This window comes from Centruroides sculpturatus, unplaced genomic scaffold (assembly GCF_000671375.1).
Source record: "Centruroides sculpturatus isolate CEXI.00-Female unplaced genomic scaffold, Cexi_2.0 scaffold688, whole genome shotgun sequence".
Taxonomy (NCBI): Eukaryota; Metazoa; Arthropoda; class Arachnida; order Scorpiones; family Buthidae; genus Centruroides; species Centruroides sculpturatus.
Genome location: NW_019385125.1, coordinates 179640 through 205542, shown reverse-complemented (window position 1 = coordinate 205542; position 25903 = coordinate 179640). Strand labels below are relative to the sequence as shown.

General features: G+C 30.4%; 1 protein-coding gene across 2 annotated transcripts in view; it reads right to left on the bottom strand.

Moving 5' to 3' along the window:
* Positions 1-928: 928 nt before the first annotated feature.
* LOC111635125 (calpain-A-like) overlaps positions 929-25903 on the bottom strand; it is a 58205-nt gene continuing 33230 nt past the window's right edge. The window contains exons 6-12 of one of the 2 annotated variants that reach the window (XM_023379982.1): positions 17113-17193; positions 13380-13471; positions 10843-11020; positions 2417-2531; positions 1671-1786; positions 1386-1594; positions 929-1296 (exon numbers count right to left, since the gene is read on the bottom strand). In XM_023379982.1, the coding sequence (XP_023235750.1) occupies positions 1284-1296; positions 1386-1594; positions 1671-1786; positions 2417-2531; positions 10843-11020; positions 13380-13471; positions 17113-17193 (804 nt within the window). In that variant the 3' untranslated portion in view covers positions 929-1283. The remainder of the gene's footprint in view (positions 1297-1385; positions 1595-1670; positions 1787-2416; positions 2532-10842; positions 11021-13379; positions 13472-17112; positions 17194-25903) is intronic. The other variant, XM_023379983.1, reaches the window with a different exon arrangement.

Below are 25903 nucleotides of genomic sequence, written 5' to 3'. Positions count from 1 at the left end.
CAGATAGGATAGACATTACTTATATATAATGTATGGTTAATTACAATTTGAATTGTGATTTTTATATCATAATCTCCAGATCAATAGTTTTTCTTCTGAGATTATAAACAAACATAAAGTATACAAAATAAATAGCTTTCAAAAATACAATTGCTATTTCATTAAATATTAAGAAATAACAAAAAAACAAGTGTAAATTACTAAATTCTATTTGTTGCTGGTTTCCAGCAATGACTCAATTTTAATTTCTGATGATGACGATAACCTTTTTTGTTCACTACAATTCCTAGAACAGTCACAAGTCCCAGGCTTAAAACAGCAATTCTTTTATTGATTTCTGAAATATATTTCATTTTCAATAATTTAAAAAGAAGGGCCAGATGTCCAAAGTGATTAACATGTTAGCTTGTCAGCCTACTGTTTTGGCATTGGAGATCAAATCAAGCAAGCAACCATAGGAGATTTTGGAGGGCAGTCTTTTCTAAATATGTCAGACCCTATCCCTAACCATCTGGCTACCTACCCTCATTGTGGGCCTGATGAACTCATGATGGGTATGATTAAAAAGACCCATCATGAGTTCATCATCAATTAAAAAACATGTATATAAAAATAAGAGATTAATGAAAGGTCTGCTATTTTATGCCTAGGGTTTATGTCTGTTTTAAAAAAATTTGATGAATGAAAAGATTTAAGTTGTCATTAGAATATTAAATTACTGAAGTTAAAAATTTTTTATTAAAATAAATGAAGTTATTTACATTTTAAATGTTAATTCTGTGAAATTTAAAATAAATTATTTATTACAAGGAAATTCTATAGATATAATGATGAATTACTTATAACTAATTTCATTTTCCTGTCTTGTTGAATTATTATTTACAATTAGTATCTAAATATTAATGTATCATTTTCAAGAAACTTGACATTTTTAACATATAGTTAACAATATTATTCACATTAATGTGATCCTTGTAACAAGTGGCAATGTTTAAAATAATCATTTTCAATAATAATTAAAGATAAATAGATATATCATTTTGAAAATGGTTAAATAAATTTTCAACTCAACTCATTAATTACAACTTAACACCTCAAAAACTAATTAATCTGAGAAACTGGGAAATACATTAAATATTAAGTACTTCTAAAATAAAAATTTAAAAGAATTACATTATAAAAATTCAAATATTACTGTGAATGAATTTGCATTCTTTACTTAAAAGGTGAAAGTGAGTCCCACACATCATTTAGGAAAAGGCACAAATGCATAGAAAGTTTTTTTATTTTAATTCCCTGAAAGAAATAGTGTTTAAAATAAATAAATAATTTATATTTTATTTTATAGTATTTATGATTAATTATGGTAATTTTGATGGACTTACTTTACTCGGAAAGGACTGTCAGCATAAATCCTAATGAGAAAGGAACCAGGACAGTTGGGCTCAAATGTGGCAGGAATTATTACATAACTTCCAGGATTCATTTCAAATCTTTTAAATATTTCTCGATAATTAATATAAGGTCCAGAATTACCAACATCAGAATTTTTCACAAAAAAATAACGAGAAAGCCTTTTATGAGGAGTTTTTGTCTTTATAAACAATTGTCATTAATGTTAAATTAGATTTTTTAAAATATTAATATCAAATAATTTTAAATTTTCTTACTTTATATACTGCAAAACCAATTTGTAACATTCTACTCTTGTTATGTTTCCTGCAATATTGTCGTATTTGCATCAAAGCAATAATCATGCTAATTTTTGGACATTCTTTATACACATCTTAAATTAGTAAAAAACAAAAAAGATGTTTTAATTATAGTAATGCAATTAAAATATAACTGATGTAACATATAAATTTATTTATAAAGATTAGATTATTCTCTTCACTTTTTTTCAGAAATAAAACAAAACTCTACACCTATATTGATTAATTAGTAATGTTCTAAAACTATGCATATTCATTTTGCTACTTTCTTATATTCATTATTTAAAAGTATATGTTTTAGATATAATTATTTTTAAATTAAAGGATAATTTTGTTTTATTTTATTTTATTTGAAAATTCAAAAAAAATAATTTAAATTTATTCAATTAAAAATAATTAGTAAACATTGTATTTGCAATGGTGGATCAAATGAAAACCGGAGGAAAAAAAAATTCATATAACATTTGTGTTTTTAAGAAAAATTATAAATATTAATTTTCCTTAAAACACAGCATTTAGATGATAAGTTAAGTCTGTTTTGTTTGTTTTTCTGTTTCTTAATATTATTTTTTATCTTCCTCTCTCATTTGAGGATTTTTAATTTGAAACATCAAATTTAATATTTTTAATTTCATTTACAGAATATAATGCTGATTAAAATTCAATATAATGTTAAATAATTGTAATGAAATTTGAAAGACTACCTGAAATATTTAGAACTGTAAGTAAATATTGAGGATTAAGTGAAAATAGTTCAAGATTATTTCTTGATCCTCCAGCAGTACATCCTTGTTCCCAACATCCTTTTACAGTACAAACCTAAAAATATGAATTTTAATAAATTTAATTAATACAAAATTTAATACATGAATCCTGACTTTATAATTAGTTCAGAACATGATTAAATCATAACACACTTCTCTTGGGAGATTGTATTGAAAAATTTCAGTTGGTATTCAGACTGCTAAATTTCATGATTATGATAATTGACACATCTACTTATATAAGAAGTTGCCTCATTACTAATCAACACACTTGAAGAAAATGGTATCATCATATGTTTCATTCAGCAAATTCAACATTTTTGGAATGGTTTCCAAGATCAATTTTACACTTGAGTTTTGTAGATATGCAATTTCAAATGTTTATGAAGCACATATAGTCATTTTAGGAATACCAAGCTCCAAATAGCAACAATTGACAGGTTTCTTCAGACTATTCATACATGATTGTCTCAGATATTTCATTTTCTTATGATGTATGAGGTTGCCTGGCAATTTCTTAATTAATAAGCACACTTCCAATTTCTTTAAACTGATTAAATCATCAAATCATTGTATTGTCCATAGGTCATCTTGACTGAGTGATATTGACATTGCACTCTTATAAATAATTTAAACTCAGCATCCCATAACACACACTGTGCATTTGTTGCAAATTGCTATTATACTGATTGAGATGGTGCATGATGAGATTGCTATTACTCACATTCAGTAACCAAAAGAAAAACTCAATGTTTCTAAACAATTCAGCACAACAATCAAAGATATTGGCTGATTATACTCATAGGATGGAAAGAGTAAAAAACAAAAATCAGAGATGTTAATATAAGCTTTATGAATAATTTGTATTTATCATTTTATCATATCATCTTAAACAACATTTTGGTAAAAGAAAAACAAAATACAAATATTAAGTATAAATGGTATGACAAAATAAGTGGATTATTGATGTCCCTATATAGTCTACAATAATAGTATCTCTTACTCAGGACCAGAGTCCTGCCAATAGGTGAGGCAGAGAGGCAATTGGTTCAGGTGTCAAATTAGAAGGGATACTTAAAAGGTATTAAAAGATATAATGTATAAATTATCATACCTTACATTATAATACCAGTGAGAGGTCACTGTACTTGTATTTGTACAAGTACAGTGACCTCTCAGTTACTCAGCAACTCTCAGTTACTCAGTGAAAAATGTCTTAGTTACGAGACATTTTTCAATGGTCTTGGCAGAAGCCTACAGGAGATAATGTCTAAAATCTCTCATTTGAAAGACTCTCAGTTCTACACCCCTACAAATGTTTCAGACTTTTGTATTTTTCCCTCACTTTATCATCAAGATTGTCAATCACAAGAATACAGTGGGATCACTTTGCTGTAGGTCACACAGGTGCCAAAGAAGATAAGAAAGCAGAGAGGATTATCATACTAGACATAACATTTGTTTTTAGAAAGAAAATGGTTGCAGCTACATGTTTAGATAAAACAAGTGGTAATGTCATAACTCTTTAGCAACCATTATCATGTATGTCCAGACTATTGTTTCATTCCCCTAAGTTGTTGCCAGGTATGTATTGACTACTAACTTCGGTATGAATTTTGTGTCTTATAACTGAAAGGTCACTGTATATTGGAACTGTTCTTAGGCTTATTTCAGGCACCAAAATTATTTGGAATAGTCCTGCTCCAGATAAGCTATAGACTTTTTCGGCACAACAAGCAGACAAAGCTGTTTGCTGCCCCCTATTTTTCAAAATTGGATCAGAAAAATTTTTGTGAAATTGGCATTTCACAAAATTTTATCGAAAAAAGTATCTCCTAAAGCAGATGTTTTAGTTTTGTTCTGCTGGTAACTGGAACCCACCCTGCCTATATTAGGGATGGATTTACTTTTATATATTGCTAGAAAGCCAAATCTTTCCTAGTAAAGTAAACTTTTTGAAATAGAATATACATAATTCAATGATTTTGAAGAGTATAAAGTAGCACTTTAATGCACCTTTAACAGTGGAATTTTTAAAAAAACAGTGTGAAAATTTTGGACTTGTTATCCTCTTTATTTGATGAGGTGGCCTTAATAAATCATCTTTGGCAGGATGAAAGATGAGTGCTAGTATTGGAAGAAAGGATGAAAGGCTAATCTCTGATAAAGTAAACATGTGGGAGAGGTGGGATATGCTGATGGTGGTTGATATGAAGGAACATGTCCACACATGAGGATGGTCCATTAACTGGATTGAAAATGTTAGTGCTTTTTTTTTAAATTCCACTGATAAAGTTTCTAAAAGTACTTCAGCTAAGTGACCACAATGGCTAGTACTAGTACATTTTCATAAGTATAAAGTATTAATTTTAATTTATTAATAGAGTATTTCATGCAATTGAATTATAAAAAATTACGAAATACAGGTATACCTCGCCTTACGTCGGTAATTGGTTCCAGGAGAACGACGTAAGTCGAAAAACGACGTAAGTCGAATTTACTTGTCTCCGAATCTACTTATCACTAGGCTAAACCGTAAATTTCCATTCCNTGTCAAATTTTGCTGCCCCCTAAAACGTAATTTTGCCGCACCCTAAAAAGTGCCGCCGCCACCTACGCTACGCTACTGATGCAACCCGTTCTAAGTTTGATTTGTGTCTGAGTTTTGTTTATGTTAATTGTTGTTTATGTTATTACCTCTTTTTATCCATTATGATTATTCATTCTACCTCATAAATTTTATACCAGATGTCAAACCAACTGAATTAATTGCTGGAGGTGACTAAAGTCAGAGTTTGTCTTGCAACCTCAGTAATAATTGTTCCTTATATGGCCCTCTTGCTCGGCTTTATCGTTCACAAAATCGGAAAAAAGTAGGAAGTGTGTGGGTTTTGTTTTTCCCTTTTCGACTTGATTTTTTGATCCGATTTCTACGTCTTAAAAATTATATTCTTAAGTTATTTAATTAATTTTTTCTAATTACTTCATTTGTGTGTTTCACTCCCCCTCCAGATTCTCACATTACGTTCAAAGTCCTACTCTATTTATTTATACACTAGTGGAATAGAAACACCCTGACCCCAAATCTTAAATAATAATGGTTTCAAAAATATAAAGAGCCCAAAACAGAGTCTAAAAGAGTCGCAGTTTTCCCTTCCTAAATGCTTGTAAGGGATAAGGACAATCCCAGAGCCGGATCTAAGTTTTTCGGTGCCTAGAGCTTATTGAATAGGGCTCCTTACAAGAAAACAGTCCAATGCGGCTCTGTTTACAATAAAACAAATAATACTCTAAATTATTATATTATTAATATTAACTATTTTTTAATATGTGATAAGTGCTCATTGTTAATGAAAAAGTATTCAAACTTTATGATAATAATTCAATTTTTGTGGGCTATTGACACTTGTGAGCCCAGGGCTTAAGCCCTATTAGTCCCTATGTAGATTTGCCCTGTGCCTATAGAAAATTGAACAAATACATGGCAAATTTGTGTAGTAAAAATGATTTTGGTCATTTGTGTTAAATAAAATGTTTAATTTAATAATAAGTTGCATATTAGGGAACATTCACAAACCACTTAGCCAAATTGAATGGGGTAGGAATAGGGGATAAGTCAGTGACTACCTTTGATCATTCTATGGTGGAAGAGGGTCTGGATCAGGTCAGGTTGCCTAGTCTCTTCTTAAAAAACTTGTTTCAAATTGCAATATAGCTGATTATCTGTATAAAATGTGTTATAAACATGACAACATGTTTGTAGAGGATCAAGTATCAAGGAAACTATTAGCAAAAATAACATTAAGCAAAAAGGATTATCAGCAATAGTGACTGAAAACTGATACATCAGCACAAATCTATATCATTACACAGTTTTAATTATTTTATTTAATTCATTATTATAAAAAAATGAGTTTTAGAATTCAGGTATGTGAATGGGAAGATAAAGAGGATGATGATACTAGTGAGCTCTAACTGCCATCTGATACAGAGGATGCAGTGTTAGCTCAGTGGTAACTTCCATCTGAGGTGAAACCAATTTTGGCCACTCTTACTTCAGAATATTTGCCAATAGAAAGCACTTCTAGCAATGGCCTCTTGTCTTGTATGAACTATTTATAAACGACTTTAAAGTATATTTACAATTTACTTTGCTGTATTCAGCTTAGTATTTTTAAATAAAAATGTTAAGCTGAATACAGCAAAGTAAATTGCAAATATACTTTTTTATTAAGCTAAATACTTAATAAAAATACTTTTTTCTTCTTTTGAACCTTTCTTACTGCTCATTTTGCTGCTTGAGGTATTCAAAATCACTTGATACAACACTTCCAAATGTATGGTAAAAGCTTCAGGAAAATAATTTTATAACAGCTATAAAGATGTTAGAAAACAATTGTACAGGGTCGCCCCCTTAAAACTGGTTTGACTGAGATGATGAAATATGTAAATTTTATAGTGAATTTTGATGAATATTAGTGATGTAAATTTTGTAGATGGTATTCAAAATGAAAAATGTATGTGAACTGAAGAAAGCATTTTTCAAAACATGGCAGTTATCGATATCAGCATTTTATGTAAGGACAGTAAGAACTTGATTACACATGCACAAAGGTGCATAGATGAGAAAGACAACTTTCAGTATTTTCTGCAAGTTTCTTTGTGTTTAAATAATTTAAAATAAAGTTTCTAACAATTGTCCTTCATCTAAATTCATTTGTATCATTTCCAGTGAGTGGGACTGATTTTAATTAAGTGAGTCATACTGTCATACTGTATAAGAGATTTCCCATTACTGTGCTTAGCAACAGAATAGCTCCAAAATTTTGTAATTAAGTGCATTATAATATTTTATCACATTTTATATTTGTTAATTGTAACTGATCTTTGTATCTTTGTTTCATTATGTGTTTATGTTGTTCTGGGAAGTTGCAAAAAGTTTTTGTTATTCTTTTATCTGGTGTTTAAATTTTAAAATAAAATAAAGTATACAATGCAGTGTATAAGTTTAAAACTAAGTTTGTATAAAGTAAAAGACTTACCAGAATAATTTTTAAAATATCCTTTTCTATTTAAAATAAGCTATATTACAGTTGATATACTATTAAACTGTCTTTTGCAATTGTTGCATCACTATTGAAACCTCCTCTTTTGTAATAGTTCTCGGTTGGTTATATCAGTTTCAATTTCAAAAGTGTTATCAAATTTTTGCCTTCCAATTGCAATTTTAATTTTGAAAATAAAAAATAGATTGGAGATGACCATTTGGATGAGTAGAGTGAGTGATCTAATCTTAAGATATGTTTTTGAACAAAAAACTATTGTACAGTTGCTCATGTATCAATACATGGAAAATGAAATAGGCATTTCTTTAAATTCTCAGTTAAAATGCTGAGAGAACTATAGTCTATACTACTATATAAAGAGATAATGTATTTTTCATTTGTGATCACTAACCGTGAAAACTACTGAACCAATCGTTACCAAACTTTAACTGTAGCATCTCTATGATCCCTGGAATGTTTACTATTAATCAAACCTACAGATTTTTTATTAATTAAATAAAAATGCAACAGAGTTTTGTCTGTCTATTTCTCTCTCTCTTCACTAGATGGTGACATACGCTGTCTATAAGAAAAGTCTATTATTGAAGTTTACTATTATATTTGAAAAACTGACATTAAATTATAATTAGTTAATTAACAAAATCTTCAAGGAATTAAAAAAGTGACGTCATCACGCTAGATGGCAGTATGTGTACTTATGGGGGGTTTTCGAATCATTTCTGCAGATAATTGTACAAAATATTTGAAATAGTTACTGGTGAATATTTTTGAAATTGATAGATAAATAATGCCGAGAGTGGCAAGAGCACGAATAGGAAGAAACAGTTCATAATTGTAGATGACGTGAATCTACACTTCTACAGCAAAGACTGGAAGGGCAACAAATTCGTTCGGCTCAGAATCGAATGCGTGTAGCGAGGAATTTTTTAGGTTTCACATCAATATAACTTATTCAGAAGTTTTATGATTTTATTTTTTTATATTTTGCAATACAGTAATACCCCGACTTACGCAAACCCGGAGTTACGCGATTTTCAAATCTCGTTGATTCGTCTTTTGTTTGAGCGCCACGCAACCCTTGATTACTCACTCCCCCCACACTATTGTTCAGCTTACATGTTCGGATGTGTCGCGCGGAATCCACACATAGCTACAATTTATTTTGTGTTATTTATTTCTGTGTTTGTTATATCTACGGAGACTTGAGAGACTCTACTATGTCATCCAAACGAAGTAGAACTAATTCTTCTGCATCAAACAAGAAAAGAAAAACTTTATCTTTGGAATGTAAAGTTAACATTGGGTATGTTCGTAAAGTCGAACGAGTTAAGCGAGAATGACGTCATCGTTATTCCTATTTCGTTAGACTTTTCGAACGATTCGTTACTAACGCGTTTAACTCGTTTGACTTTACGAACGTACCCATTATTAAAGACTTCGATACAAAAATGAAAATTTGTGAATTGGCAAAGAAGTTTGATCTACCGGAATTGTCGGTCAGAACAATTATAAAAGGCAAAGAAAAAATTCTCGAAGCTGTGAAAAATGCTCAATCTTTAAATTCAAGCATCATTCGTAAACGTCACAGTATTATCGCTGAGATGGAAACAATGTTAAAATTATGGTGTAATAATCAAGTAAATGTGAAAAATTGTAAAATAATATAGGCCTAATTTGTTATACATATGTATTATCTAAGATTTTATTAAACATTTTTTTCTAAATTATTGTTTTCTTTAGTCTCCGGCCCCAATTAAAAATTATTTGTATGTATTTATATGCGAAATTATACCCCGATTTACGCGGTTACCGCTCGGTCCCACCTATTGCGTAAGTTTGGGGTATTACTGTACTCTACTGCAATACTACACATTGATCACGCAAAAATAATTAATGAACAATTAGTTCAAATTTTCTAAGTTCTATATGTATATAAGAGCAGGCAGGCCACAATGGGGATGCTAATTTTCAATATTTTCAATTCTTCTGATATCACATGAGAAGTGATTTGTCAATCATTTTTAACCAACTCTGTGACATGAGCAATGTTACCGATTTGACTTGTGTGGTGATAAAGGAAATCCTCATTAGTTCGAAATTCAAGAAATGGAATAATTGCAACTTCAAATTATCAAATTTTGAATTATCCAAGATTTATGTATTTCTGTATAATATGCTGAATGCCATGTAACTAATGTAATTTATTAATGAAATGAAATATGGCTATGTATACAAAATGTTATTTTCATTAATTAATAATAATATAAACAAACAGCAGATAAACCATATATGTCCAGTGAGAACCTTACAGGTTGCCAGATATGATTTATAAAAAGTAAAGCAAAATTCCTCAAAATGTAGCCTAAATTTTTTTAAAGTGGCCCAAAAAGTAGTAGCCTAGAGTTCTACAAATATCTCAATCTACTACTTGTAGCCCAATCTTGCAATCCCAAAAACCAGCCATATTTTATGAGGTAAGAGAAAAAAAAATAGTTCATGGGTAAGGTGACACCCAAAAATGTGTTACTACAAAAGCAAAGCCATGTTGACCAGTTTAGAGTTGTTCTTGGTCAATTGTTCTCTTATAGCATAGAGGCACTTTAATCTAAATGAATGAGTTAACATACCTATATTGCAGTTCAGACAGAATTTTCACTTCAAATTTCAAAGTAGCTATATTTTGAACTAAACAAATTCTTTAATGTGTAAATCTCTATATCTCTGGCCAGGTCAAAAGTACAGTTATGAACGGATGGGATTTCAAACTAGCCAAGTTGAAATTAATGATTAATTCCTGTACCACTCACTCATTGTCTTCTACAGATTCTCTTCCTTCACAAAAATCTGGCATATCATCAAAAAGTATTTGCTCAATTAACTGCCCCTTTCTCTAAATCTTTTTTGCCATTTTCAAAGTTTTTATGGCTAATAAACCAGCTTTAAAGCAAAATTTTATTGCAACTTGTTGCTCTTCTTTCACACATTTTTAACAAACATGTTTCATAAAACAGTAACATACTCAAGATCAGATTATACTTGACAATTCAGATTATTTGTTCACTTTGAAATGGTTATGAGTACATAGGTCAAATAGAATAATGACATTAGAATGAACATAAAAAACATCAGTCTCAGAACTTATAGACTGTGTATTTTGGGAGTTTGGGATCACTTGTCTGGTCACAAAGAGTCCAGAACACTGGAGGAGGTCAAAATTTGCAAAATATTGGATGGATCAAGTGGTTTGTTAATGTTTCCTTAAATTGTAAAAAAAAAAAGTTATTCTCATGGCATTCTTACATATCCAGTTTTATTAACTGTTCCGTCTTGATTAAAATCAGGTCCAATAGTACATACAGTTACTTCTTCAAATTCATTACAGAAATCATCATAATTCATCCAAAATTCTCCATCAGCTCTTTTCTTCCATTGCAAGTGATGTTTAGTTGAAATGCTGACTTCAGACCAAATAAGATCACTAAAACAAACAACCTATATATTTATATTTTCAAAATACAGTAGAGCATCGATTATCCGACTCAATTGGGGACTCAGGTTGGTCGGATAACTGAAAAAATTGAATAATCGAAAAAAATGAAAAAAATACATTATTAATATAGTATATTAGTATATCCCATGTAATTAGTATATTAGTATATCGCTATTAACCAACTTTGTGTTGAATTTTCATCGATGTTAAGCCTAACAAAAATTTTTTTTTTAATAATAATCATTGCCATTGTATCGTTAAAAATTATTTTATTACTCTGTGGAATCTGCAAATATCTGAGGTATGATATCCGCAGAGGTGAATAAAAAATGATTGCCACAAAAAGGAGGAGACCAGTACGATATATTATTTAACAAGCTTTATGCACCAAAAATATATTTATAATTGAATCACAATACGATAGGTCGGCTTAAGCCTGGCACGTGGCAGCTTACACAAAGCACAAAGGGTCTACACAAGACAATCGAAGGACACACCTTCACTGTTGCACGCCAGGAACCAGAATGAATGGTTTCCGGTTCCCCACTATATATAACTCCTCCACCACTCTCACCGTGCTGCCACACAAAAACCACCCAAAACACAAATAAAACTGCGCGTACAGCAATCGCGACGATCGATTACATTATTTACATTGACAAAATATATATATATATATACAAAGATGATTATCGGTAAAAGAAANCTACGTTTGTCTGTCTTAAAGTAACTGTTGTCAGTTAACAATCAGAATATTAAAAAGCAATTTTTTAACCTTTACAATAGTTCACATTATACACTGGCGGAAATTAAAAGTGTTACACCCAGATGGAATTGATAGAAATTCACGAAACTTGGTAAACATGTACAGGGGCATACCCAGAAGAAATGAACACAAAATGAAATGTACCAAACAGCGATAAAACGCAAAGTTTTATCACTGTTTGGTACATGTTTCTGTAAGAGGTATGGCCACCTTGAGCTTGGATACACTCTTGGATCCTTGCAGGCATTGAAACAATAAGTGCTTGAATGTCTTGTTGGGGTATATCTCTCCATGCCTGCACAACTTGTGCAATCAGTTGTTGTACAAAAAATATTTTTTAGTAATAGTAAATTTAACAACTTTAAAGAATATTAAAAAAAAAAACAAAACATAAAAAATAAAATTAAAGAAATTTCATGTTATTTTAAATGCTTTGTTAATACAATAGCTCCTTGCCAATTTCAACCTGCAGTTTGTGAATTTGCACATTTGTAGCTGAGTTTTGTATACTTGTTTTATCAATTTCTTATCAATTTTATGGATTTCAAATTAATCCAACAGTTTCTGTGCAGAATGGCTCATATGCTATTATGTTTGGGTTAAATAATAAACTATAAAAATTATGGTTTACAAATGGAAACTCAGCATAACTTCTTTTAATAAAATTAGAAAACATAGGAAATGAAAATAAATTATATATCTAATGTTTATTTTATTCCATTTATTAAAATGAAAAATATATCCATATCTAAAAACACTTCATTATTAACAATATTCAGCTAGTAAAATATCTTTTATTTTTGAATATTATATTATATGAACTACATAATCTATTGACAATTAATTTGCATAGGAAATTTATTCTGCATTAATTTTCTTTGCTATTTAGTTATTTATTTTATCTGTTTGTAATTAAATAAAAGGAGATAAATCCTTTTTAGTAATCATTAATGGATTAAGTTTTATCATTGTCATCATGAACTCTTTTGACAGCTATGGGTTGGAATCCTCCAAATTTGTAGAGAATTTTCCAGACATCTCTCTTTCTCTGGCATAATTTCCTCACTCTTCTTTCATCTGTTATGTCATGAAATATTACAATGGAGAGTATTTGATAAGGCAATCTTTTTATGTGGCTATATTATTGAAACTGTCTAATGTAGATTTTGTTGATTTTAGTTTTCTAACTTTTTTATTTGTCTTCAGGTATGTTCATTTGATACAATTCTTTTTCTTAGGCATTTCAATTTGGAGTGCCTAAGAAAAACAAATCATATCAAATAAACAGACAGTTTCGGGACCTCCTGAATTAGGTTTGGAGAATGTTAATTGTCAGTGGGATTTTGTTAATTGGTTGCTTATCCAATATGCTATTTTTTTAATACAAAAATAAAAACTTTCCTATATTTGTTGTTTGTTGGACCATTGCAATCGAAATACTTATAGATTCAAAAAAATTATCTTATTATATAATTAAATAGTTTAAACTAACCATATGAACATCTTACAAAATTTGAGCAAATTATAAAAACAATTATTTAATAAAAAATTATTTCAAATTTTTTTTAGACATTAACTAACTTATCATTCCATTTTCCATTCCATTCTACTTCATTCCCCCATGGATTTCTTATTCTTAATAAATTCTCTTGTTCTCCACTTATCAAGGTCACCTATGCAATTAAAATACTTAAAAATAAGTTTAAAATTTATCAAAACATTCAACTTTTACTAAAACTGTTAGAGATTTTAACAATTGTTTTTCAATAAAATTACTGTGGAATTCACCAAAATTATTAATTTAATAATACTGTATTAAAAATTAATTATATTTGGATTCAGTTAACAACTTAATGACCTTTTTCCTTTCTGATGTTTTGATTTCCAATTTTATCACAAAATTATAATATATAAAAAAACCAAAAGTTTTATTAATATATTTGCATTACACTAATATTAATTATTACACTAATAATAAACTTAAAAAATATGTAAATGTGTAATATTCTGAAATAATTTATAGCATAAAATAGCAAATTAAAACAATTTGGCAGAGTTTTTTGCAAACAATTTTTCTGAGAATAGACCAGAGTTTCATCAATCAAATCAATATCTATTGATTTTACAAAAATATAAACGTTACACTAGAATACTTGTTATCGTTATTCAATCCTATTCAACCATTTAGTTGTGTCCAACCTTTGTCAACTTTGTAGGTAAGAGATCTCCATACTTTTCTGTTATTGACAAACTCCTTCAGTTGCTCAATGCTCATATTTGTGTCTTCTTTGACAGTGTCTATCCAACAAGTTCTCTGTCTATCTATCCTCCAGGTTCCACCGACCATGCCAAGCATGACTGCCTTTTGCAAGGAATTTGCATGCATGACATGTCCAAAGTAGGACAATCTTAAATGAGTGATTTTTGCTTCTAGTGACATATCTGGCTTCATGCACTTTATCACATCTTTATTTGTCACCTTGGCAGTCCACAGAATGTGCAGGAGTCTACGCAAGCACCACAATTCAAATGAGTCAATTCTCCTTTTGTCATTCTTTCTCATGGTCCAGTTCTTGCATCCATAAGTCACAATATCACTATAGGAAAGACAATGACATTTACTACACTGGCAGAAATTGAGAGTGTTACACCCAGATGGAATTGATAGAAATTCATGAAACTTGGTAAACATGTACAAGGGCATACCCAGAAGAAATGAACACAAAATTAAATAAATTACGCAAAGTTTTATTGCTGTTTGGTACATGTTTTTGTAAGAGGTATGGCCACCTTGAGCATGGATACACTTTTGGATCCTTGCAGGCATTGAAACAATAAGTGCTTGAATGTCTTGTTGGGGTATATCTCTCCATGCCTGCACAACTTGTGCAATCAGTTGTTGTACAGCGCACGCTGGATGGCTATAAGACGTAATCCGTCTACCCATGGCATCCCAGACATGCTCTATAGTGGATAAATCTGGAGACTGGTCATCCTTCTGCATGGACCTGTGCCAGATCTGCGAGTACTGGACCCTTCCTGCATCCACCGTGTGACCACTCTTTGTACTGGCATTGCACTACGACCAGTCCTTCAGGCAATTTCACGATATGATGCTCCCATTTCTGACATGCCAATTATCTGACCTCTTTCAAAGTCAGACATTTGGGTGTACGGAGTTCTCACTTGTCAATATGGCATAGCTGGTCACCAACAACATGTGGACCAAAAAAAGTCATGTTCCATAACACAGTTCACAAATTATAAACTAAACACTATAGCAATTTTGTATAACAAATGTCTCCATAATTTCCATACCACTGTATGTACTTCATTTAATTTTTGATCATTCAATACCCTTCAAAAAGAGATTCTTTTGTCCCAATTTTATATGTATTCGACAATACTGAGTGGGTGTAACACTTTCAATTTCCGCCAGTGTATTTTAGTTTTGGTGGTCAGACTAATATCTCTGCTCCTCCATAATAAGGTGTGCAGTTATGGTGGCAGTTATGCCTTGCCACCATAACTGCACACCTTATTGCTATCCGACATTTAATCTCATGTGTGGAACCTCTATTTCTCTTTATTTTAGTGCTGAGAAATATGAAGTCTTGAATAGTTTTGAGTACTTTATTGTTGATTTTGATGTCAACCTTCCCATGGGGAGCTTTATAATCTTAATTTTTGTGACATTGAGATGCAGCCCTGCTTTTTTACTTTCCTCTTTCATCCTGATAATCAGATACTCGAGGTCTCAGTCAATAGTGTTGTGTCATCTACATATCTCAAATTGTTAATAGTATGACCACCTACTTTCATTCTAATGCCAGCTGCATCCAAATCAAGTTTCCACAATCATCTTGGCATATAAGTTAAACAGGAAGATGACAGAGTAAAGCACTGCCTTACTCCTTTTCCAATCTGGAACCAATCCATGTGCATACTGTTGCTTCTTGATTGTTATATAATGATTTAAAAAATGAAATTAAATAATCTGGAGCACCAAAATCATACAGAGCAGTATCTTTGTTACTATTATTCAAAAATAACTTAAATATAAATACCAACATTAACAGGAGCAAAAGAAACAAAAATATTAATTAAATGCATTTAATTAAATAAAACAAAAATAGTAAGTGTTTTCTAAATTATTTCTAACAAATTTCATTTTCAAAATATTTAATCTTTGAAACAAACTCAAATTATAAATATTTATTTAATAATATTTTGAACTTCTAATCAAAATAGGGCATTGGCTAACAAATAACTAAGAATAAAGTTTATGGAAGAAGTGTAATAGATATTGGGGAAATGAACAAGTTTTGAAGACAAGAAAATACAATTGAGAGTATCACAATTAACAAATAAAAAATATAATAAAATCCTCAATTTCCTTCATTAATGACATTCCTAAAGTCCAAAATAAACAAAGTCCTGACACAGTGGCACCAAAATGGAACCATGTATTTGATTTTTGTATTCTTAAAAAATATTTAAATTAAAATTATCGTAGAAACAATTAATTTCTTATGTGGTGTATCCCACCATGTATATGTATGTTTTAGTCGATAATATCCTATGTTATCTATAATTTCCTCTTCTACTTAAATAACCCACACTATTTTTCTTCTTTTGACTTTTCCGACCTATTTGCACTTTCTGGCTAGTTTTGGGCTGAAAAGGGGCAACAACCAAGAAGGCAACGTAGGAGGACTTTACTTTCATTATTCATTCTGGGAGAAACAAGCGAGGGGAGAACCACATGAGGAAGACGAGGGAATGAATCCATGCGGTCAGGGAGTGTACATCGGAAGATTGCTCAAATTGTCGCACAGATAAGGGGGACTTCTTTCTAATCTAACCTTTCTATACTTTTTTTCTCTACCTAGATTATATTAGTTTATATTTTAAGTTAAGTTAGTCATAAGTAGTAGTATAATATGGTCACAATGGATTGTGTACTGGTTGGCTTCGGGACCCACACATGTAACCAGATATACAAGCTTTGTTCACGAGAGAGGAAAAGAGAAACGGTTTAGTATCATGTACGGGCTCGAGATCATGTATTAAAATTAATTTGGAGATAAACTGTAAATAAATGATTTCCTCTATCTTTTGTTGAAATTTGTGTTAATACGTGGTGTATTCTTGTATAATATGGTTTTTCATTAACCCATCACACCACACTTATATCAGCAGATTAAATTTTGAAAATTCTATAAATGTAAAATATAACATCCAGTTCTAGTAGATTATTTCTGTAATATCAACCAAACTAAAATGTTATATGTAAAATATGTAAATAACTTACATTTGCTACTGCAGTTACAGTATAAGCATGTCCTGCAACTAATCCATTGTTATCTGCAACATTAGCTGTCCGCCAGTCACCCTGAGTAAAAAGAATTATTATTTGTCTTTATTTGATATTTATTTGATACTGCAATAATTTTATAAACTGAATATATAATATATATATATAAATCATTTTTTCAGATAAGTGTAGGATTAATTTCTGTTATTGAGATTTTGTAAATGTAAAGATTTTTACATCTGTATGTAGAAAATAACAAAACAAAAACATCTGCAAATCATTTTGATATGAAATATCAAAAATCAATTTCTTGTAATTATATACTGGCAATTTCTAATACAACATACAGTCGACCCCCCTATAAGATAGAGATACGTTCCATTCTCTAGGAATCCGCTTTCTTACGAATCCTTCCAATCACAACCCGACACGTGTCAAGTTTACGGACTACGGCTGTTTGAAAGATTTTCTTCCATAAAATTAATCGATTCTAGACTAATCCGACTCAACATTTCCAAAATACGTATATATTTTTTGGGAATAATCCGTATAAACTACGCTATAAACAAAAAATTGTAGGATTACTTACCGAGTGTCACCATTCGACATTGCCATTGCTCAACATTGTTTTCGTCGCGGAACAGCTCAGCAAAGAGCGGCCGATTTCTAACAACTTATTTTTCTGTGAAAACTTCGTAGAACTTCGGAGACATCATTAATATAAATAATTTTAATCGCCGTTGAATAAGAAATGTTTCTTTCACAAGAAATGTATAAAATTACAGTACTGTATTAGACTTACGGTACCTAATTTACATACTGACAGACGATAGTTAGCGTAAAAATCTCCGTAGCGTGGCGCCACGCTAGACGGCGGAAATTATATATTTAATTATAACAAAGTTACAATAAGTTAATATATAATTATATATACAGTACCTAATTTATATATAATTAATATATAATTATATGTACAGTACCTAATTTATATATAATTTATATAATACTGTCCAGACGATAGAAATCTCTCCGTAGCGTGGCGCTACGGACGGCGGGAAAGTAGTTCGGCTTCCCGATGACGTTTGAGGTGTTTATAGGGAACTTTTACTATTTTTTACGGATACCGGTAGCAATTTTTTCGTAGTTTTATAGGAATCGTAACTATAGGGACCGTAATTATAGGGGGGTCGACTGTAACAAATAATTTCAAATAAATATTTTTATAATTAACAATTAACAAAGCATTAAATATTAAATATTTATCTGTTTACATATTAGTAACACATGATAATATCAATCAGTATAATTCCAAAATAGGCTTTCATTTCAAGTAATTCATTTATTAGATTTTAAGTGAAGTTAACAATTACTTAGCATAAATATATACATTTTTCATAAAATCCAATGAGGATCCTAATGCCCATCTTGGATATTATATTTTTATTTAATAATTTTTAACTAAACAAATTTATCTAAATACATAAAAACACATTATTATACCATACTTAATTCATATATTTTCAAAAACTGCAATACAATCAGTGGCAGATAGACTTAGGCTTAGGGGCACAGAGCAAAGGAAAAAATAAAACAAGAAAACAAATGTTTTCATTGATACATTCTTGCAATTACATTTTTATTTAATTTATTTAAAGTAACTTAATGTTGCTTTATTCTATTCAACAAAGGAAGAGACTTCCATATATCTAAGGTGACCAGGTTTTAACACTGGTGAAGTGGGACAAAATTGACGGGGGAGAAAAAATTGTTCTAGAGCAACAAAATTTTAATATCAAATTGTATTGTATTATATTTTTTAAATTTTAACATTTGTAAAATTTACAAATATAAAAAATCTTTAAAAACACTATTCTTTTGCATATTTCTCATTTGAATGAATTTTTTTTTAGTAGATTGATGTCGTTTAAAATGTCATGAAATTTTTTTGCAAGAATTTGTTAAATTATATTTCACACATAATATGGCTTTCAAAATCTCAACACTTAATTGTGATTTATCAGATGTCCACACTTTATTTATGGTAGAAAAAAACATGTTCAGTCAAGGCATTAGTTCCTGGTAAGGACAGCACATATTCCACAATTTTTAATGCATTGTTGCAATGTTTTTCAACCGGGGTGCCACAGTGCCATGATTGGGGTATCGTAAAGTTTAGGGCCTTTAGGCATTTTCTTGGAAATTTACTTAAGTGTAGTTCAAGTTAACTCATTGTCAGTTCTATTTTGCTATGAGATATCTAGTAAGCAAAGAAACGATGACTAATTGCATGTTAATGTAATGTTCTACTCTACGTGTATGCACGACTTGTCACGAGTTTGCCCAAACTACATTGCTTGGCCTTCACATTTCCAGTTCCAGTACTAGGCCAACCAGCAGAGAAGAATGACGTGGACACTTGTATCTTGTATATACTTTAAAAAGCGTTGCATTGTGCTTTGAAAAACGTGTGGTTTCAATCACAATGTAGGTGCATATTACAGTATTTTCATAGTATTCAAAAGCAATGATGATAAATAAACAATTTTTTATCATTTTTTTAATTTAAATTTTTTTAATTGATATGAAAAAGATAAGAAAAAAGTAATGAAATATTTATTTTATGTATGCATCAAAATAGTATAAAAAAACTTAACAAAAATTGTTTATCAATAAAATGATAACATAAAATGATGATAAAACTAGATTTAAAAAACAACAGCAAGACTATTATTTTACATGTAGGTATTTCAACAATATTCAATGGACTTAAAGTTTGATTTTGAACACATAGAAATGCTTTTTTTTGCATTAAAATGCCACTTTAAACTGTCAATTTTTAAAATTTTTCTTCCCTGGGAGGGGACGCCCTCCCTAGACCCTACCCCAGCATTGCACGTATTAGTTTTTGCAAAAAATTCATCTGGCCCATTAGTTCCCCCTTATTCAGATTCTAGATCCGCCACTGGTCAAGGGTGTCACAATTTTTTATTTTTCAATCAGGGCTGCCACTCAATGAAAAAAGTTGAAAAACACTGCATTGTTGTATGGAACATAGTTTGTTTCAAAATGATGAAATATTTCTAACCATTTGTTCTCTGTTGAGATTTTTGCTGATGCCCAAGATTTAACCTTTTCCTTATCAATATATTTTTTAAATAATGATACTTCATTAAAAAGATCATTTTCGAAAATATTACTATCTGGAAAATATTGACTAATGTGATCAAATGACTTTTGCACATCTTCCCAATTAAGTTTTTGTTTTAATATAACCCAATGAAAATGTTCAATATCATTGCAATGTATAGTACCGTCCACTCTTCTAAATAATCTATTAATTCTAAATAATCTAAATAGTTACTATAGAACTTTTTGACATGATTCATGAAATCTGATCGATTTATTGCACCTTGTTCTTCTACTATTACAGATGATTAACTACTGTATATTNCACACACATTTAATTTTAGTTTTGTTTTGGTTGGTAAGCCTTGACTCTGGTCTGGCATAGTACACAGCCACCGGTGTGTACTGAGTATAACCCACTAAACCCAACACAATAATAATAATAATAATAATTTGTATTACTTTTCCTCTGAATTTGCCTTGAGTGTCATTGTAATTTTTTATTATATAGTACTGTCATAACCAAAATAAACCCCAGCCCAACCACTAGCAATAGAACAATGCAAACTGATGTGCTTACTCTCGCTAGTCACTAGCTTTCTAAGGCGGCAACAGACGAGAGCTCTGCGCCATGTAACATGCAACGAACAAAACGTTTGCTCGTTTGGACAGCCTGTGAACATGTGCTGCTCAGTTGCGGCAACTGTGCACCCCAAACCATTTTCTGTCGGTCTTTGCCACGAACACAAAGGGTTTTGTCTTTATTTCCAATGCTCAGGCATACCTTGGCACTGATACATGTGATACAAAATGATCTTTATGAAATCTTAAACATAAAACATAAGTTTATGACACAGTTGACAAAAACTTAATTTTTCCAAAACTCAGGACTTTTCTAAACCGCTGCTGGACATGGGACAAATTGTTAAAAATTGTGACTATCCTGCCAAAAGCAGGACGTCTGGTCACTTTACACATATCCCATTTTGTGTGTGTGTGAGGTCCTGGATGGAAATTGAAATTTTATGTTTTCAATGACCAATCTGGTAGGACAGTTAAGCTCTCCTTCTTTTGAAATTAAAACAAAGCAAGACTTAAAGTTTAGCTTAAACAATAAAAGTTCTTTTCATCAAAACAGAAAACAAAAGGCTAGAATTGCAGGGAGAATATGAAAGTTTCAAGGAATTTTAGACTATCGGGATCTGATTAAGTGTCAATAACAACCTCTCCCATGTCCCAAAAGTTTCATATTGTCACTGGGAGACAAGGGAAGGCCAATCAGAATGTGGAATAGAGGAGAAAATCCTATAAAAATGCATGTTTCAAGGACATGAAATTCTTTGCTCCAAAAATTAGTTTTTCCTCCAAAGATCCACTGTTTATCTCTCACTGTTGTTTTATCTCTTAGATTCGTTTGTTCTCCCAGAGTTGTTATCTCTCCAAGGTTCATTCTTTCTCCAAGAACTGTTATATCCAAAGCTTAATAGCAAGCCCTGGGGCTTGAGAGATCTTGCAGACCATCACTGAAGGACTACGTGATGGGACATTCAAACCTTTACTGGACTATCTTCTTGAGAATTGTAGTGACAAGGATATAGAAACTTTTGTAAGAAAAATTCCAATATTTTATTAAATGGGAAAAAGTGAATGGTAAGACTGTCTCAGTGTGTATTTCATGCCCATGCACAATTATCACAACCCCTTGACAGTCCCAACAATTGCACAAAGTCACAAACATTGCATATATATCTACTATATCTACTGTACGTAGTACTTCAATAATTCAATTATTTAATTGATTTCCTATTTTTCTACTATTACTGCTTTTCCATTTCTTTTTAAATAAATATATGAATTATATTAGTGATCTAATTATAGTAATGGTAAAATGTTCATTGTAATGTTACTCATTCAGAATGTTTTGAATTTACACTTTATTATTTGAGAAGACCAATTACAAAAGAAACAGACTAACAAATTTCAGAGTATGCAAATTGCATAAAATGACATTTGATTTTTTTTTCTTTTGTAATTGGTTCTTTTTCAAACATGGCACAAATTAGGTCTGCATCTTGAAATAAATTGCCAAATGGCAAGGTTAAAAATATCTGAAAGAAAGTATGAATAAAATATATAAAAATAATTAGCAGAAGTAGGTCAATTCCATGTTGTAAGCTATTGATTATTCAATATTTTTACATGGAGACTCTACTGGAAACATTTCTTTTGTCATAATTCTAGATAAAATTGATTAAGGTAATTGATTTTTAAATCTTTTGTAATTGGTTCTTTTTCAAACATGGCACNAAATTTTTTAAAAAATCAAGTTGACAAAATTTGAATATTTATTCTATGGCATCCATCTTTTCGCAGTTTATGTACTAAATTGTTGAAGGTAAATTACAGATTTTTTTTAGACATGTTTTACTAAAATTACTAAATTTTAGTAATTTAGAAATTACAAAGTTATTATAATAATTTCTTTTTATTTTACTCCTATGAGTCTCTAGCAATTGAGTGATTGTCAAAAAATGAGGTTTCTAAAATTTACTTTGAAACATTTTTTCTTGCAAAGTGCAAATTGCTATTACAATTGCAAATTTATGTACAGTATTTGATACAATTATGATATATTTTAGACTTTGAAGTTCTCTTCTCTCAGAAAACAACCTATGTTTACAAAGAATAGAAAAGCATGCCAGTTAGTTGCCAGCTACAAGATCACATAATGCTGCAAAGTTTCCTAAAAACTAAGACAAAAATTTTTTTATTAAATAATGAACAAAATCGTTTCATTTAATTAAACATTCCATTACTGGTTTTGTTGTGGATTTTAAAGAATTAAAAGCTATTGGCTTTTTCAGTAACACATCATACAAAGAGCAGTTGTTAACATAGGCTTTATCAATGGAGAAAATGATTTCGGGTCCTAATGACCTCTCTTCAGTCCTTACACTTTACAAAAGGAAGATAGATAATGATTACATCATGCATAACAATACATATAATATTTTAAAAAAAACTTTTTTAACTTACATAGTTGATTATTGGTTACAAATTGACATTAAAGAAAATATTGGGTAATTGACTGAGTAGAATCTGTTTACAAGTGTTGCTGTATAAGATAAAATAAATGAGGATAAGTAAAACAGTTATAAAGTAAATAAAGTTTAAGACGGTTATATTATAAAATGGTATAGATTGTTATTACCTGTAGATGGATAGAAAATATGAGATGGATGGTGTTTAAAATACCAAAAGATTAAACTAAGTNTGCTGTATAAGATAAAATAAATGAGGATAAGTAAAACAGTTATAAAGTAAATAAAGTTTAAGACGGTTATATTATAAAATGGTATAGATTGTTATTACCTGTAGATGGATAGAAAATATGAGATGGATGGTGTTTAAAATACCAAAAGATTAAACTAAGTATTTAATGTTACATAAGGTAGAGGCAGGCAGAGTTTGAATCATCCTTAGGTTTACAGTTGCATCTGCAGAATGTAGTTGTATCTATATAGGAAGGCAGAATAACTTCACTAGATGGGTGCCATCTGAGGAGGTGGGGCAAGATGGGATCACTTGTGGATACTACCTGTTAAGAAGGAGTGCTTTCCAGATGTCACTGATAGTTAGACCATTGTTTAAGTTCATTTTATAAGTTTTTATTTTAGAGATTTCCAAATGTTTTAATAATTTCCTTTTTATAATAATTTTTCTTTCCTGAGTATTTTTAGATTATTGAATGAAATCTCACAACCTTCACTATTGCAACGAATGGCTATAGCAGAATTAGTTTATCTTGGAATTTCGTCGGATGATATTATTTTTTTTTAGTTAATTGAAGACACAGACTGTCCAAAAAAACTTTTGGTAGACACCATTTATTCACTTCACGTGTTCCAGAACAAACTTTTTGACAACCTGACCTTCTTTTTAAGGCTACTTGGCTATCAAGTTTACAAACATTCCTTTAAAAATCACAGAAAAAAATCTAATTAAAATTATAAGTGGTAGTCTACCAAAAACTTTTTTGGACAGTCTGTGTCTTCAATTAACTAAAAAGAATTAGTGTAATTAAATTTAATGACATGTGAATCTAATTTTTTAAGTCTGATTTTTAGGGTTCTTTCTGTTTTACCTATGTATTGGTGATTTGGTTGGCAGCTGCAGGATATTATATATATAACGTTGTTTTGTTGTATTATATCAATATTTTGAATAATATTTTCTTTAGTTATTAGTAACTTTTGTTATTATTAGTAAATACTAGGGTTATACAGTGTATTATGTGGTTTTAATAGTTTTTTATTTTTTCGAATACTATAGGAATGTAAGCCATTTGAGTTGGTATTATATTTTTTTGGGTTGTGGTAGTGTTGATGTTAGTAAGCCAGTTTTCTAGTATCTTATTTGGATAGAAAGCTCACCCAGACTAAAGAAAACACATCAATGAGATGCAATCTCAAGGACATGTTCATTGTTTTTATTTAATAGCCAGGGAATTATTCTTTGAGAATTTGTTTCACAAGGTCAACTGTGAATCAAAATTTTCATGTGGATGTTTTGAGGCACCTGCATGAAAATGTCAGATAAAAAAGACCAGATCATTCTAAAGCTCAGAACTGGTTGTTGCATCATGACAGTGCCCCACTAACACAGCTATTTCTATTCAAGTTTCTCAACAAAAATAAAATGGCTGTGATTCCCCACTTTCTTTATTCACCAGACTTGGCACCATGCGAATTTTTTTCTATTTTCATGGCTGAAAAAGTGCTGAAAGGACAGTGATTTGAAAACATTGATTACATTCAAAAAGAATTGCAGTGAGTGCTTAAACAATGTCACCAAAAAAGAGTTCCAGAAATGTTTTGAAAACTGGTAGAAGCTCTGAAATCTATGTATAGCTACAGAAGGAATTTATTTTGAAGGTGAAAACTCTCAATTATTTAACATGTATGTCAGGCATTTTTTATCGGACCAGTCCCAGAACTTTTTGACTACATCTCATATAAGACACAAAGCAATTTTTTGAGCCTTTTTCTTTTAAACAAAGTCACATCTTATATGCCATAAAATATAGTATTTATTGCAGTGTGTAGCGTCTGTGTAATCCAAAACGAGTTGGTAGACGAACGGACAGCAATTGGTTAGAAAACGTACTTTTTATTTTAAAAATTCCTTATTCATATGCATTTCGGGTTGGCTTAAATGCCCAACCCCTCTTCAGTGCTGTTAAGGTTACACAAAAAAATTTAATTTAAGGTTAGTTTTACGGTATTGGTTAGTAGGAACATAACTAAAAACGCGAGGTGATGATAACATAAAATTGCTTACTTGACATATAATGGTACAGCATAGATGTATTTTACAAAAATTTTTTGATTACATAGTAGTATGGCATAGCCTATGATATGAAAAAAGTGGCATAAGGGGGAGGCTGTTTAACATATCATTTTTATGACGAACTGTTTAACATAGAATATTAATTTAAAAAATATCAATGCACACTTACATTTTAGTTAGAATGTATTATTTCCGAATACAAAAAGGAACATAGTACAAAACATTTTTAACAACTGGTCTTATCCGTTGTTCGCTTAGTAACAGAATACCGACAAGTAATGTTATATAAACAGTTACCCACATTCCGTACACG